Genomic DNA, 15,988 nt, shown 5'->3' on the forward strand with positions numbered 1-15,988 from the left:
ATTTCAGAAAAACCTGGAAAGGCTTATGTGGACTGATGCTGAGTGAAGTGAGCAGAACCAGTAACAGCAACACTGCGTGATGACCAACTGTGATAAACTTAGGTTTTCTCAGCAATACAATGATCTAAGAAATTTCCAAAGGACTCATGATTAAAAATCCTCTCACATTCAGGGAAAAAAAAAGAACTGTGGAATCTGAATGCAGAATGAACCATACTGTTTCTAGGTTTTGTTTTATTTTGTTTTTAATATTTTTTGAAGTTTTTCCCTTCAGTTCTGATTCTTCATTCATAATATGACTAATGCAGAAGTATATTTAATGTGATTGTGTATATATATGTATATGTGTATATATGTATATATATGTGTGTGTCTATATGTATATATGTATGTGTATATATATATGTATATAAACCTATATCAGATTACTTTCTGTCTTGGGGAGTGGGAAGGGAAGGAGGGAGAAAAATTTGGAAACTCAAAATCTTATAAAAGCAAATGTTGAGGGGCAGCTAGATGGTGAAGTGGATAAAGCACTGGCCCTGGACTCAGGAGGACCTGAGTTCAAATTTGGTCTCAGACACTTGACACTTATTAGCTGTGTGACCCTGGGCAAGTCACTTAACCCTCATTGACCCACACAAAAAAAGAAAAAACAAATTTTGAAAATTATTTTTACATGTAACTAGAAAATAATAAAATAAATTTAAGATTGAAACAAACAAAAAACACCAAAAAAAGGAAAACTCCAATTGAGTTCACAAAGAATCAGACATAACTGAAACAACCGCATGACAACAGATGATAAATATATGTCCGTATAATATCTATTGTTTGAATCTTGTCTACTCCAATTATGTTGATAAGATGAAATTTTTGTCCTTATTTTGTGTTATCCCTTCCCTCTGCCACCATAGCATATTTGACTTCTGAAATAATAATTTGCTGAACAGAATTAGAATAATGTGTTTTGCTTGCTCTCACTTTTTCTAGATTTGTCTAAAGTACATGAATTTCAGTATGAAATTCAATTTGAATCTGAACTCATGAAATCTAACTTGGAATCCTGTGTGGCATTATATCTAACCAGTAAAGAACGACATATAGAAAATGGGATTATATCACTAGTCTTCAATATGGTCTTTGCACCAAAGAAACCAATGAGGTAGGTCTATTCACTTTCCTTTAAAGAATAAGTTATACATGTTTTAAAAATATATGACCTGGGGGCAGCTAGGTGGTACAGTGAATAAAGCATTGGCCCTGGATTCAGGAGGACCTGAGGTCAAATCTGGCCTCAGACACTTGACACTTACTAGCTGCGTGACCCTGGACAAGTCCCTTAACCCCAATTGCCTCACCAAATAAATAAATAAAAATTAAAAATAAAAATATATGACCTTTTCTTGGCTTTGTGAGTTAACTCTCATATGATAGGATAAGTTGTTTTATGTATTTAAATTGAGTTTTAAGTACTACATCAACTCTCCCCTCAGTGGGCTATATATATAATGCCATGATTGAATAAGAAGGTTTATGAGGTTTTTCCAACTCATTTATATAGCACCCCTCAGTCTGCTGCTTGACTTATTGCTAGCTTAATTTTATCTTGTTCTTTAAGTTCATTCAGGAATACATTTGTATATTTCTTCAATTATTAGTAATTTTTAAAAAATCTCTCAATCAACTAAACTCAGAAATCCCACAATCAAATATCATTTATTTAATGAACAGGAAAAACTTTATTTTCCAATAGGTTTTATTCAACTCTGTATATATTAATCTTCTAGATTAATATAATCTAATCTCCCTAATCTCCTATAATTAGAGAAACATTGAAGTCACTGATAATTGACTTTATTTACATTGAAATCAATAAGAGACCTAATTATTTACAGTATTTCAGATGTAAGAACCAATCCTAACCAATCACTCAAAATTCCAACTGAAATAGCAGATGATTTCATGTCTAAGAAAACAGTTCCATGCTTTTTAGTTCAAAAAAATCCCTTTGCAAGAATTCTCAATCATTTTCACAGGGGAATAGTTAAAATAATTCCATCTAAAATGAAGACCTTTTCATCTTCTTTCCCTCTGTTTTTCCTAACTTAAGCTTTCTTTGTGAGGAAAACTCTGTCTTTAGTTCTCTCATGCCCTGTGTCTGAACAGTCACTCTAGTAGCTATAAAGATCTAGGCTTAAAGGATTCAAAACTGGAAAATGCTTTTAATAATCATCTAGTCTAATGCCAGCATTTTATATGTGAGAAAAAAAAGGGGACGTACAAAAAAGAATGTCACTTGCTCAGACAAGTTCAATTCAAAATGATTTCTCAATCCCATACTATGGGTTTTCATTTGCACAGCATTTCACATGACTCTTAAGGCTATAGTAACTTTATTTACACTCTCTATGTCAAAGTCTAGCGGGAGAGGTTACATAGAGAATATACAAAATGTGTTTTAAATTAAATTTGAATTATTTGGACATATATACCCAGAGCTTCAAAATCCAGGTAGATCTACTAGAAAAATGCCATGAGCCAAGTCAATCAATCGTCAATCAATCAATATTGTTCTTTTATTTCTTCATTAGATTTGTAAACTCCTTGAGGGCAGGGACTTTCTTTTCCCTCTTTTTGTATTCTCAGCACTTAGCACAGTGCCTAGCACATAATAGATACTTCAGTCAATATTTATTAAGACAGGCACTGTGCTAAATGCTGGAGATACAAAAACAGCCAAAATAGAGTCCTCTCAAGGAGTTTATAATCTAAACTGGGAAACAACATTCAAAGAAATATATACAAAGCAAGCGATATACAGTATAAATAGGAAATAACAGAAAGAAAACACAGGAATTAAGAAGGTTTCCTGTAGAAACTAGGATTTTAGTTGGGACCTAAGCATTTCAGGCATGAAAGATAGGTAGAGAAAATGCCTGGATTCAAAGGGTGGAGTATTTTGTTTGTGAACTAGACAAGAGGCCAATGTTACTAGATGAGTATATATTAGAGATTAAGGTGTAAACAGACTAGAAATGTAGGAAGGCATTAGGTTTGGAAATCTATATATGTTGAATAGAGAATTTTGTATTTATTCCTGGATGCAATAGGAAGCCACTAGGGTTTATTGAGTAGTGGGATGGCATTATCTGACACAGGCTTTAGGAACATAAGTTTATTGACTAAATGGAGGATGGATTGGGGTGGGCAGATACACCAGCAGATGACTGGAATAGTCTAGGAACTAAATAATAAGGGCCTGAAGTAAGTTGATAGCAGAGGAGAGAAGGGGTATATTCATAAAATATTGCAAAGGTCTTGGTAATAGGCCTTGGCAACAAATTAATTTTAAGGGTGAGAGATTGTGAGGAGTCCAAGATGATTCTTAGATTTTGAGCCTAGGGAACTAGGAGAATGATGTTCCCCTCTTCAGTAATAGGGAGGCTATGGGGCTGGAGGGGTGGGGGAAAGATACTGAGTGCTATTTTGACATCTTGAATTTAAAATGTCTCATGGATATCCAGTGTCTAGAAAGCAATTGGAGAGGCAAGATTGGAGGTCAGAAGAGAACTTTTGTCAGCCTAAGTAGATTTGAGAATCGTCAGTATAGAGGTGCTAATTAAATCCATAGTAGCTGATGAGATAACCAAGTGAAGAAATATAGAGGGATAAGAGAAAATGGCCTAGCATAGAACCTTCTGGGGGAAGATACAAGAGTGGTTAGATAGGTAGGAGGAAAAACAGGAGAGAGTGGTATCTTGAAAACTAATAGGAAAGAGAATATTAAACAGGAGAAAGTGATCAACTGGTCAAATCCTATAGATCAAAAACAGTTAGGGGTATGGAAATAGATTTCATCTACTTAGCTCTCCCTCATTCCTTTTCATTTAATTTTTCCAGTGGTTTTGTATGAAAATATGTGTTTCCTTAGTGATAAGTATGGGGATCAGTGATTAAGGTGGATAAGACTAAAATTCAAAAGAATACCACTAGAAAATGTTGGCAGAGTTAGTTCCAAGCTGGATAAAATAGAAATTTGAGATATGTCAAGATTTTGGGGTAAAAAAATATAAGGCAGTAGGGTGGTTAAGTGGGAGGACATGAATTCAAATGTGACCTCAGATACTACCTTTCTTACCTAGGGCAAGTCATTTAACCTGATTGCCTCAGTTTCCTCAGCTGTAAAATGGAGATAAAAATAACATCCACTTCCCAGAGCTGTTGTAAGTGGGGGAAAGATCATATTTATAAAGTACTTAGCACAGTGCCTAATACAAAATAGGCATCATATAAAAGTTATTACTATTATTGGTTATTATTTTTATTTTTATATATTTGGGAAGCTGATTTTAAGTTATTCTTTTGTATGTATATAAACTTTTGTTGTTTGGTAGCTTAATGTGAGCCAGTTTGTAGGATTAACATTTGCTTATACCTATCTCCCACTAACATAAATGACAGAAACCCCAACAATAACTACAGATCCCATTTTCTATTGAAGTTCTTTAAGCAAGATTAGAAATAGCATGATGATTCATTGATAATAACTTGCCAGTTTCCTGTGCAGCCTATGTCTCATATGGATTCCAGAGTACTTCACCAATAGTAATCGTGATGTTAGTAGCTTAAATACAATTTCTTATTTACAATATGCTTTATAAACGTTATCTTGTTTTTTCTCCAAAGCAACTCTGTGAAATAAATAAGCTATTTATTTATTTATTTTAGACTTTTATTTTCCAAATTATATGGGAAAGCAAATTTTTACATCAATTTTTTAATTTTTTTTTTTTTTTTCGGGGCAATGGGGGTTAAGTGACTTGCCCAGGGTCACACAGCTAGTAAGTGTTAATGTATGAGGCCGGATTTGAACTCAGGTACTCCTGACTCCAGGGCTGGTGCTCCATCCACTGTGCCACCTAGCTGCCCCTACATCAATTTTTAAAAACTTTGTGTTCCAACTTCTCTTCCTTCCTCCCTTCCTACCCCCACCCTAAGAACTCAAGCAATTCAATATAAATTATACATGAGTAGTTATGGAAAACAACTCTACATTGACTAAGTTGTGAGAGAATATAGATAAAAAACCCTTCAGATTAAGGAATTGTAAAAAAAAATGTATTTCAGTCTGTTTTCAGATACCATCAGTTTTTTCTCTGTAGGTATATTGCAATTTTCATAAGTTCTTTAGAGTTATATTGGATCATTGCCTTTCTGAAAATAACCACGTGCTTCTCAGTAGATCATCTTACACTATTGCTATTATTTTGTATATAGTACATTTCTCTCTGCCTCAGTTCATGTGAGTCTTTCCAGGTTTTTCTGATAGCATCCTGCTCATCATAACTTTTATATAATACCTTAAACTTGACAAAGAATTTTCTTTACAATAGCCCAGCAGAGTACGAACCATATATTTTGCCATTGTAGTCAATCATCATAACTATTTCCCTCCATCCTATTCCCTTCCAATGATATTTACTCTATTTTCTATCTTCTTTTACCCTATTCCTCCTCAAAAGTGTTTTGCTACTGATTGCCCCCTCCCCCATTCTACCCTCCCTTCATTTACCTCCTTACCCTCTTCCCTTCCTACTTTCCTGTGGGGTTAAATAGATTACTCCTCCCAATTGGGTGTGTGTGTTATTTCCTCCTTGAGTCTACTCTCATGAGGTTAAGGTCTTTGAGCTAATTCTGTTTTCTAAATTTTTCTTCCTCCCTCCTCCTCAACTCTCTCTATGAAATCAAGCAATTCAATATATATCATACATGTGCTATCATGCAGAACATCTTCACCTTCATTGAAAGTGTTTTGCTTTTTACACCTCCCTCCCCCAAACTTCCCTTCCCTCCCTCCCCTCTTCTCTCCCCCACAATCTCTTTCCCCTCCCACCCTTCCTCAAGGCAAAACAATATAATCTATCTGCTTGAGCGTTTATGTTATTCCCTCTTTCAGCCAATTCTGATGATAGTAGTGTTCACTCACTCCCCCACTCCTTCCCCCTCTTCCCCTCCCCTCCATAAGCTTTTTTCTTGTTTCTTTCATGTGAGGAACCTCTCCCCTTCCCCTTCCCCCAGTCTATTCCTCCTACCCCTCAACCCTATTTTAAAGATGTCATCATGGGTTAGCTAGGTGGCACAGTGGACAAAGTACCAACCCTGGGCCCAGGAGGCCCAGAGCCCAAATCTGGCCACAGACATAAGACAACTCACCCTGTTTGCTCCACAAAGAACAAGGATACACAAAAATGAATGCTTTACAATTACCATCCCTTCATATTCAGTTCAGACCTATGTCCTCTGTGTATTCTTTAGTGAAAAAGTTCTTATGAGTTGGAAGTATTATTTTCTTATGTATGAATGTAAACAGGTTTCTTTTCCCTGTTTACCTTTTTATGATTCTCCATGGTCTTGTATTTGAAAGTCAAATTTTCTATTTAGTTCAGATCTTTTCATCACAAATGCCTGAAAGTCCTCTTTTTCATTGAAGTCCCATTTTTTCCTCTCAAAGATTTTACACAATTTTGCTGGGTACATGATTCTTGGCTATAGTCCTAGATCCTTTGCCCTCTGGAATATCATATTCCATGCCCTCCAGTCCTTTAATATAGGTGTTGCTAGATCTTGTTTTATCCTTATTGGAGCTCCACAGTATTTGAATTCCTTTTTTCTAGCTGCTTGCAATAATTTCTCCTTGACCTGGGAGTTCTGGAATCTGGCTATAATATTCCTGTAAGTTTTCCTTTTGGGATGTCTTTCAGGAGGTGAATGGTGGATTCTTTCAATTTCTATTTTAGCTTCCACTTCTAGAATATCAGGGCAATTTTTCCCTGACAATATCTTGGAGGATGGTATCTAAGTTCTTATTTTGGTCATGGGTTTCAGGTAGTACAATGATCTTCAAATTATCTCTCCTGGATCTATTTTATAGGTCAGCTGTTTTTCCAAGGACATATTTCACATTGCCATCTATTTTTACATTCACTTAGATTTGCTTTACTGTGTCTTGACTTCTCATAATGTCAATAACTTCCATTTGTTCAATCCTAATTCTTAGGCAACTATTTTCATCTGGCAGTTTTTTTTTTAATCTCCTTTTCCATTCAACTTTTCAAACTGTTGACTTTTTTCTCATTGCTCTTATTTCTCTTTCTATTCTTTCATCCCTCTCTCTATACCTTCCTTCTATCTCTCCTACTCTCTCTCCAACGTCCCTTTTGAGAGCTTCCATGGCCTGAGACCAGTTCATGTTTTTCTTGGAAGTTTTGGATGTAGGTGCCCTGAGGTTGATTTCCTCTTCTGTGGGTGCACCTTCATCTTCCTTGTCACTCAAGAAACTTCCTATAATTCTGAACATTCTTTGCTTGCTCATCTTTTACTTGACTTTTATTTCCCCCCGGGGGGGGGGCGCCCTGCTTCTTGGCTATATTATTGTCCCCAGCTTCAGAGGGTCTCAGATGTTTTGGTTTGAGGGAGGGCAGGTTTTTCTCTCATCTGACCTGTTCTCTGGTCCAAAGATAATTTCAAGCCAACTTGCTAGTTAACCAGACAGCAGGGTGCTGTGGTGGTTTTTAGCTTTGATGAGCCTGTACCCCTCCCCCACCCGGGACTCCTACCACTCAGTATTTCTTCCTGGTTCCCTGCTTCGGTGGGACAGCCAAATTCCTCCCTAGGTCACGCTGATACCCCTGCGCTTTCTCTCCCTGGCCAGCTATTGAACCCTCTCACCAGACCACAAGCTATGTTCCAGAAGATGCTGGTGCTGCAGCTGATTTGGAGGCTCTGGGGTTAAGTTATTCTGGTATGGCGTGCCTAGGGTATCTGTCGGCATGATCACGGGGTTGGACTTTATTCATAGTGCAGCACAGTCCCTTTTAATTTATCTATAGCTAGAAAATAATCTCAGTTCATATTTTTGTGGGTTTTTCTGCTCAATGGGTTCTTTTATTGCTGTTTTCAGGGTAGTTGTATCAGGAGCTCTGTGTGTTTAATGTCTTTCCTCTGCCATCTTTGCTTTGCCCCTCATAAGCAATTTATTTAATAGGTGAGGAAACCAAGTCAGGATCATGTGTAAGAGTCAAGAATCATGTTCCAATCTTTGGATCTAAGTCTTGGACTATAAGAGGATAAATAGAATAAGAAGTAGTATTTTCGGGGCAGCTAGATAGTGCAATGGATAAAGCACCGGCCCTCAATTCAGGAGTACCTGAGTTCAAATCCAGTCTCAGACACTTAACACTTACTAGCTGTGTGTCCCTGGGCAAGTCACTTAACCCCAATTGCCTCACTTAAAAAAAAAGTAGTATTTTGGCTGCTTCTATATACCCTTACTCCTTTTATTTTAAATATTCATTTTTGAGGAGTTAATGATATTTAATATTGCACATTTTTGTAACAAATTTTCTCCTTGGGTAATTTAAAGGAACATCCAATTTTCTATGTGACAATATATTCAAGAGAATACCCTGGAAAAAAATATATTACTACTACTACTACTATCACCACCATCGCTACCACTACTACCACTAGTATTACTATTAAGACTACTATTGCTGATACTAATTCTGGGGCTAGTGTTGCTACAAATTTTATTACCATATCTTTCAGATGAAGAAACTGGTACACAAATATAAGAAAACTAGTACTAAAAATCATATCTATCTATCTATTTATTTTTGGTGAGGCAATTAAGGTTAAGCGATTTGCCCAGGGTCACATAGCTACTAAGAGTCAAGTATCTGAGGTCAGATTTGAACTCAGGTCCTCCTGAATTCAGAGCTGATGCTCTATCCAGTGTACCACCTAGCTGCCCCAAAATCATATATATTTTTAAAAGAATAAAATTATCTTTTTACTCTATTATGCCCTTTCCTAAGCTTTTTACCTTTTCTTTAAGGCTCTTTATGTAATATCATATGCAGTCTATTATTTGCTTACCATATGGCTCCATGAGTATCAGCTAAGTAAGATAAACATGGGCAAAGAGAAACAGTTTGAAAGCAAAATCCCAAACGAAATCTGAAAATGATTCATCCATACTATTTCAATCTAATCCCCCTCTACAGTTACTTCACTGGATTCCGAAACCGAACACCAGATACTATATGTACTTTGATGGATTTATTAATTGCATTGTACTCATTTCATCAGTGAGTATTTTCCCTGTTTTAATCATTGGTATTGATGTATGTATTTTTTAAAGATCTGTAATCACATTGGCCATTCAATGCAGCACCGATGGGATATGGAAGTTTCCAATAACTCTGATTGCCACTGAGCCAGAAGTGGATGATGTTATCAATATTGAAGGTATTGGATTATTCAAGGAATCCACAGTTGCCTTTAGGCTGACAAGTCAGACACGGTAATATATGTTTTAAATATAGATATGTAGATATATAGATATAGATATACGTCCAGATTTTGTAGAAATAATATATATTCAACAGAGAAACAAGAGGGAAAGTTGGAAAACCTTATAAGCTGTTTTTTTTTCAAACCTTCACCACTATTGATATACACTCTACAGCATGTCCTCATAAATTCTACATTGCAATCTCTAAATAGCCTATAACTATCATTTTGGGTCAAAGGAAAGGAAAATATTTATGCGAATATATCATTTATGTATAAATATAATATTTTAAATAAAATGAAGACTAATATTTGAATGACCAATACAATACAAACAATATCAATGCTATTATATGTATATAATATTCAATAAATGCTATCAATAAATAAAATAATTCTTAATGATGTGTACATATATACATACAGTAATATATACACATATATTTTATATATCTAGGACTTAGCACCTTTTGAAATATAAACAATTAGACATCAATACAATTTAGTGTACTATTGATTTTCATTGTGTCCTGTTGTGTGTGACTATGTGCGTCAGTATCTTGTTTTTCATTCATTATTGTGATAAATATTATTCTCTGTAGCAGATTGCAGAATCACCAAATTGTAGTTGGGAAGAGAACTCAGAATCTATTTTCTCCCAGTTATGCTTCAACAAGAACAACCTATAAATATCTACAATACCCCACTCCCATATGAAAATCCATGGTGAAGGGAAACCAGCTGCTCTCTCAAAATCTCCATTTGGTTATGGATAATTTTAAGATTTGAGAAAGATTTTCTTTTTCATCTTGGCCCTGATAATATTCTTCTGCAAAATTCCACCTATTCCTTGTCATTCTGCCCTGGAAAGCAGCAGTTCTAAAACATTTTGGCTTCACTCTCTCAAATTTTTATAGTTATAATTTTATCACCTGGAGATAAATGGTTAGTAATTTAGTATTTTTTATCCTTTTTAAAAATTCAACATTCTTTTTTTTTTAGTTCAAATTCTCTTCCCTCCTCCCAGTCCCATATCCATCATTGAGGAAAGCAAGAAATTACAATTCACCACCATACTTGTGAATGTATGTAAATATATTTCTTTATTCTTTCCAAAAAGAAAATGAAACACAAGAAAAGAAAAATAGGAAAACAAATGCTTAAATAGCAGTTTCTTGCCACTAGTCTTTTGGAATTGTCATGGATCACTATATTGATTAGAATATCCAAGTTCAATTCCATGGTTCGACTTACCATAGCAATCATCGCGATTTACTCATTCTGCTTATTCTTCAATCTTTGCTTTTCCTTTTTTACACCTTAAAAGCAAAACATTTCCAAGATACCTGGCTATTACAAACCCTGTTAAAGCATGCTTGGGTACTATCATGATTGTTCCTGCCTCTGATTTTATTAGGAATATATATTTTTAACTCTTTTCATTGTTGTTGATACAAATAAAAAACTAACATTAAATTAATCATGTTAAGTGATTTGGTTTGAATAGGTTAAATATTCAACCCAAAGAAACTAGGTTTCTGACTGGGGACCCAGTTAGTATAGATTTCATATGATGTTTATTTCTTATTTGTTATTCTTATATTATTTAAAGTATTACTCTATTGTTCATTTATAATACTAATAATAATAGCTAAGCATTTATATAATATGTGCTAAATACACATACAGATTACACACAACAATCAATGAACCCAATAGTGTCCCTTTTTGAAGGTAAGATATTTTGAGGGACTAAAGATTAAATATTCTCCATTTCTCTAGACCTTTAATGCAGAATAATACATCTGGTAATGTCCAAATCTCTAACATGAATTCTTTGGGGACCTTTGTTATCCAACACATTATCATCTTTCTAGTTTCGTCTCAATGCAAATTTAATTATAGCAGGTTTTTTGTTTTTGTTTTTGTTTTTTGTTTTTTGTTTTTTGTTTTTTTTGCTTTCAACCAAATAATTGATTAAAATATGGCAAACAATTTAGGGACAAGTTTGGCTCTTAGTTTTGAAAAGGCTAGTCATTTCATTTAACTCTCCCAGGCTTACTTCATGTTCTGATTATGATGATCAGATTCTTTGATAATGCTGTTTTTTATACTATTCTGGTAAAATAATTCCCTATAAGTAATCTTCCATAGTTTATTTTTTCTACTTGGAGTTTCACAATGGGGCTTGGTTTTCCTCAATAAGTGATTTAAAATTCATCTTAACCCACTATATTTAACCAAGTTTCCATCATATTTCATAGCCCATTTAGCCATTCTCAACAACTGGATACCCATTCTATCGCATGCATCTTGTTATCTGCCCTGCTACTTTGCATTTCCCCCTCTGTTCTGCTCACTTTCCTCCCCCTTGCTCTTTCTCTGGGAACAACAAATCAATACCACAATTGCATCTGGAAAGTAAATGACAAACAACTGCCCTATAGCTCTACATATATATGTGTGTGTGTGTGTGTGTGTGTGTGTGTGTGTGTAATTGCCCAAACTAAAACTTGCTTCCCTATCTACTACTTTACTATGTCTGTTGTAGCTACCTATTAGAATGTTTCTTTCACATAGCTGAACAGAACCAGAATCCACCCTTTTTAATAGGAGGAAAAAATGGTGGGGTAGGGGATATTTTTTTCTCAGTCTCTGAAGTTTCCTGGGAGGGTGAGTGGTGTGGATTGGGGAGGTGAGTTGTAGCCTAGAACTGGCCTTTAGTCAGGAAACTAGCCTTTTTTTTCAATCTACCTCATCCCTCTATCAGTATCAGTGTCCACTGACTTTTGCGGGATTGGAATTTTAAGGATAGTAGGATAGCCATTGCAACAGTGTGCTTGCAGGCCCTCTGAGTTTATTCGTACTTCTGTCATTGTTTTGTGGAGGCTGGTAAGGGAGTTGCATTGAGTGTGCACTTTATGTCGAAATTTTTTTCAGGTGTTAAAAGATTGTTACCTTGTCACAGATTCCATCTTCTATGGATTTCACTATAATAATGCTATATTTGTTATATAATTCCTTTGGAAGAAGGATTGATGGGCTGCAATAAGGGACTAATCTGCCATTTGATGGTCATGTTACTATCTCTAACATTCTGATAGATAGTTACAATGCATATAGTGAAGTGGTAGAGAGGGAAACAAGTTTTGGTTTAGGCAATTACAGGAATTCATGTATAAATAGAACTAAAGGACAGTAGTTTGCCATTTCCTTTTCATGACACTATTCTCTCCTGGTTTCTTCTACCTTTTTTAACTGTTTCTTGTCTGCCGCTCTCATTATCTATATAAATTTCTATGAGTATGAATTTTCCCCAAGACTGTCTATCTTTCAATCCTCTTCTCTAATTTTTCTATATTCTCACTGCTCGCTCAATAATCATAAGCACCATAGGCTTATATTTAAATTCTATGCAAATGATTCAGAAAAAATTGTTTATAGATAACTATGTGCATGTGAGTTAAACACACACACTATACATACTTATATATTATATATTATGCACATATATATGTAATATATATTCATCCACAACTTAAGCTCAAGATAGACTAAAAGATATATCTATTTCCTTATCTTTATCTATCTATCCCCAATCTACTAGTTGTGAATGATGAATTACCTGTTCAGTCTTTTTCACTTAGATTGATTTCCTTTTATGCATCTCAAAATTAGTTAAGTCCAAATATTCAAAACAGAATCCATCTTTTTTCCACACCCACCCATCTTCCATGCCTCATTGATTCTTTCAAAGACCTGACCATGTTTTTTAGTCTTCCAGATTTTCAACTCATTATTTTTCTAGATTCCTCACTTTTCTTTACAATTACTAAATCTTGCCCCTTTACCTCCACTATTATCTCTTGCCTTTGATCCCTTTTCTCTCCTCCCACATACAGCAACTTGATCAAGGACTTCATCATCTCTTACACAGATTATTGCAATAGTCCCCTATTGGTGTCCCTGTTTTCAAATCTCTCCTCCCATCCCTGTACATGATTTACACTGATTTCAAAATGATTTCCCCTTAGGGAGATATCTAATTATGCCACATCCCTATTCATTCAATTCTAAGAATCTATTTTAATGCCTCTAGAATACAATTATAGACCTCTCTGTTCAGCTTTTTAAATCCCTTCACAATCTATTTCCAGCCTATTTTTTCCTCTTTAGAAAATATCTTACCTTCGCCCTGTACCTTGTAATGATTGGCTTTCTTTCTATTGCTTCCATTTAACACTTCATTTATTATCCCTTTGTCTTTGCATTTTGCTATCCCTCTGACTGGAATGCACTTTTTCCTCAACTGGCCTCCTCTAATCCCTCCATTTAATATACAGGTCAAGCACTAATTTCTACATCTTCATTCCGAATGAGCAACTCCAAGCTGCTACTACCAAACCTTGTACTGAAATACTTCGTATTTATTTGTATTTATACTCTTTATATGTATTTTATATATGGCAATTATGTATTTGATGTCTCCAAGATGAGAATATAAGCTTTTTGACAGTAGGAATTGTTTCATTCTTTATATTTGAGTAAAAGAGTGACTGAAATATATAAAAAAAGTCCTTAAAATGTTTATTGATCAAATTTAAGTGACACTGTTTAGCAAAAGGAACAAAGTTAAAGGAAAAAAATAGCCCAATCCTAAAGAATCATATACTCTAATGAAGACAACATGGGAATAACTAGATAGCAACAAAAATATAGTCAGAGTAGATATAAAATAATTTGAAAGGGAAGACCTTAGTAGTTGCACAGACCTGGAAATGTCTTTTGTATAAAGTGGAACTTGAGTTATATCTTGAAAGACAATAGGAAAACTAAGAAGCTGAGGTAAATGGGCAGACTGTTGCAAGCATAGAGAACAACTAGCATGAAACCACAGTGATAGAAAATAGGAGATGTAATGTCCTGTTCACAGAACAGCAAGTGAGCAAGTATAGTTGGATTAGAGTGTATAAATTGTAGTCAAGTGTGAAAAGACTAGAATGGTAGGAAACAGCTATATTATGAAAGAATTTAAATGCTACACAGAGGACTCTGTGTTTGAAACTGGTAGTAATATGGAGCTACTGGAATTCATTGATCAAGGGTGTGACATGTTGAGACCAGGACTAGGGAAAGGGGGGCTGTTTTGGCATCCTGGATGGAGAATAGTAAGAGACTAAAAGCAGGGAGACCAGTTAGAAGGTGTTATTAAAATAGGACAAGTGAGAAAGTGATGAGGAATTCTTAGACCCTGACAAGGGGACAAATATGAAGGATGTTGTGAAGGTAGAAAAGTAAATATTTTGCAATGGTTTGGATATATGAAAGGAGTAAGAATGAGAAATTAAGGATGACACAGAGATAAATGTCTGGATATCTTGGAAAGATAGGTAATACTCTCTACAATAATAGAAAAGTTTGGCAAAGATAAAATGTGGTCTGAATGTTATAGTAATTTGGAATGAGGTTCTATACACACACACATACTCACACATTATATATGTGTATGTTTATGTGTGTATTTTTTTCTCTTTGATTGTATTTCGTTCTACAACGAAGTGATAGTGATATTGGCATACTTATTTTGTATTCCTGCTACCTTTCTAATCTTTTGGTTTTATAACCTATTATCTTCTCTAGCTTTCTGGGGTGTTCTAAATATATAACTGCATGTTGTTTACCAAATGGGATTACTTCGGATTCTTTCCATAAATTAATTTTATTTTTTTGCCTTCAATTAAAAATAACATTCTAAGACTATGTCAAATGATACCACAAAGAGGTTGTACGGGAGTTTTACTAATGTTTCCTCATATAAACAATGCTAAATCTTAGTAAACTACGATGACTTTGATAATATTAAAGAAGGGTCCTTCCATGTTTATGCATTTTATCATTGTTATATAACCAATATTATATTTGTCAAACACGTTTCTACATGTATTATAATGCCTTCATAGTTTTTCTAGCCTTATTGCTTATTTGTGCTATATTTTTCCCTGGTGTAGACTCTTCTTATATCACATTGGCCACCATGAATTAATTACCTCAATGATCCCTTGGGAAGGATTATGTTCAAAGTTGTATTAATAGGCCCCCTATTGAAAAATTTTCTTTTTCTACTTCTGTATAAACTTTTTTTAGAACTCGAACTCATTTTTCTTTTTTTAATTAATAAAGTATTTTATTTTTTTCCATTAAATGTAAAGATACGTTCTCAACTTTTGTTTATACAAGCTTTACAATTTCAGATTTTTCTCTCCCTCCCCTCCCCTCCTCCCTCCCCTAGGACAGCAGGTAATCTGATATAGGTTATATACACACACACACACACACACACACAACATTAAACATATTTCTGCATTAGTCATGTTATTAAGAGAAAAATCAGAAGCAATGATGAAAAACTCAAACTAGAAAAAAAAAACAACAGCATCAAAAACAAAGAAATAGTATGGTTCATTCAGCATCTATACTTCGCCAGTCTTTCTTTTTTTTTTTTCTTGGATTTGGAGATCCCTCTTCCATCACAAGTTCCCTGGAACTCTTCTATGCCATTGCATTGGTGAGAAGACATATAGACCATCACAGTAGATCAACACTCAATGTTGATGATACTGTGTACAATGTT

At 34.8% G+C, this 15,988-nt stretch overlaps 1 protein-coding gene across 1 annotated transcript in view; it reads left to right on the forward strand.

Moving 5' to 3' along the window:
• CFAP47 (cilia and flagella associated protein 47) overlaps positions 1–15,988 on the forward strand; it is an 849,402-nt gene that overhangs the window by 772,301 nt on the left and 61,113 nt on the right. Inside the window, 2 exon segments of the mRNA XM_043993472.1 lie at positions 994–1,165; positions 9,206–9,367. Of these exon segments, the coding sequence (XP_043849407.1) occupies positions 994–1,165; positions 9,206–9,367 (334 nt within the window).

This window comes from Dromiciops gliroides, chromosome 3 (assembly GCF_019393635.1).
Source record: "Dromiciops gliroides isolate mDroGli1 chromosome 3, mDroGli1.pri, whole genome shotgun sequence".
NCBI classification, from domain to species: Eukaryota; Metazoa; Chordata; class Mammalia; order Microbiotheria; family Microbiotheriidae; genus Dromiciops; species Dromiciops gliroides.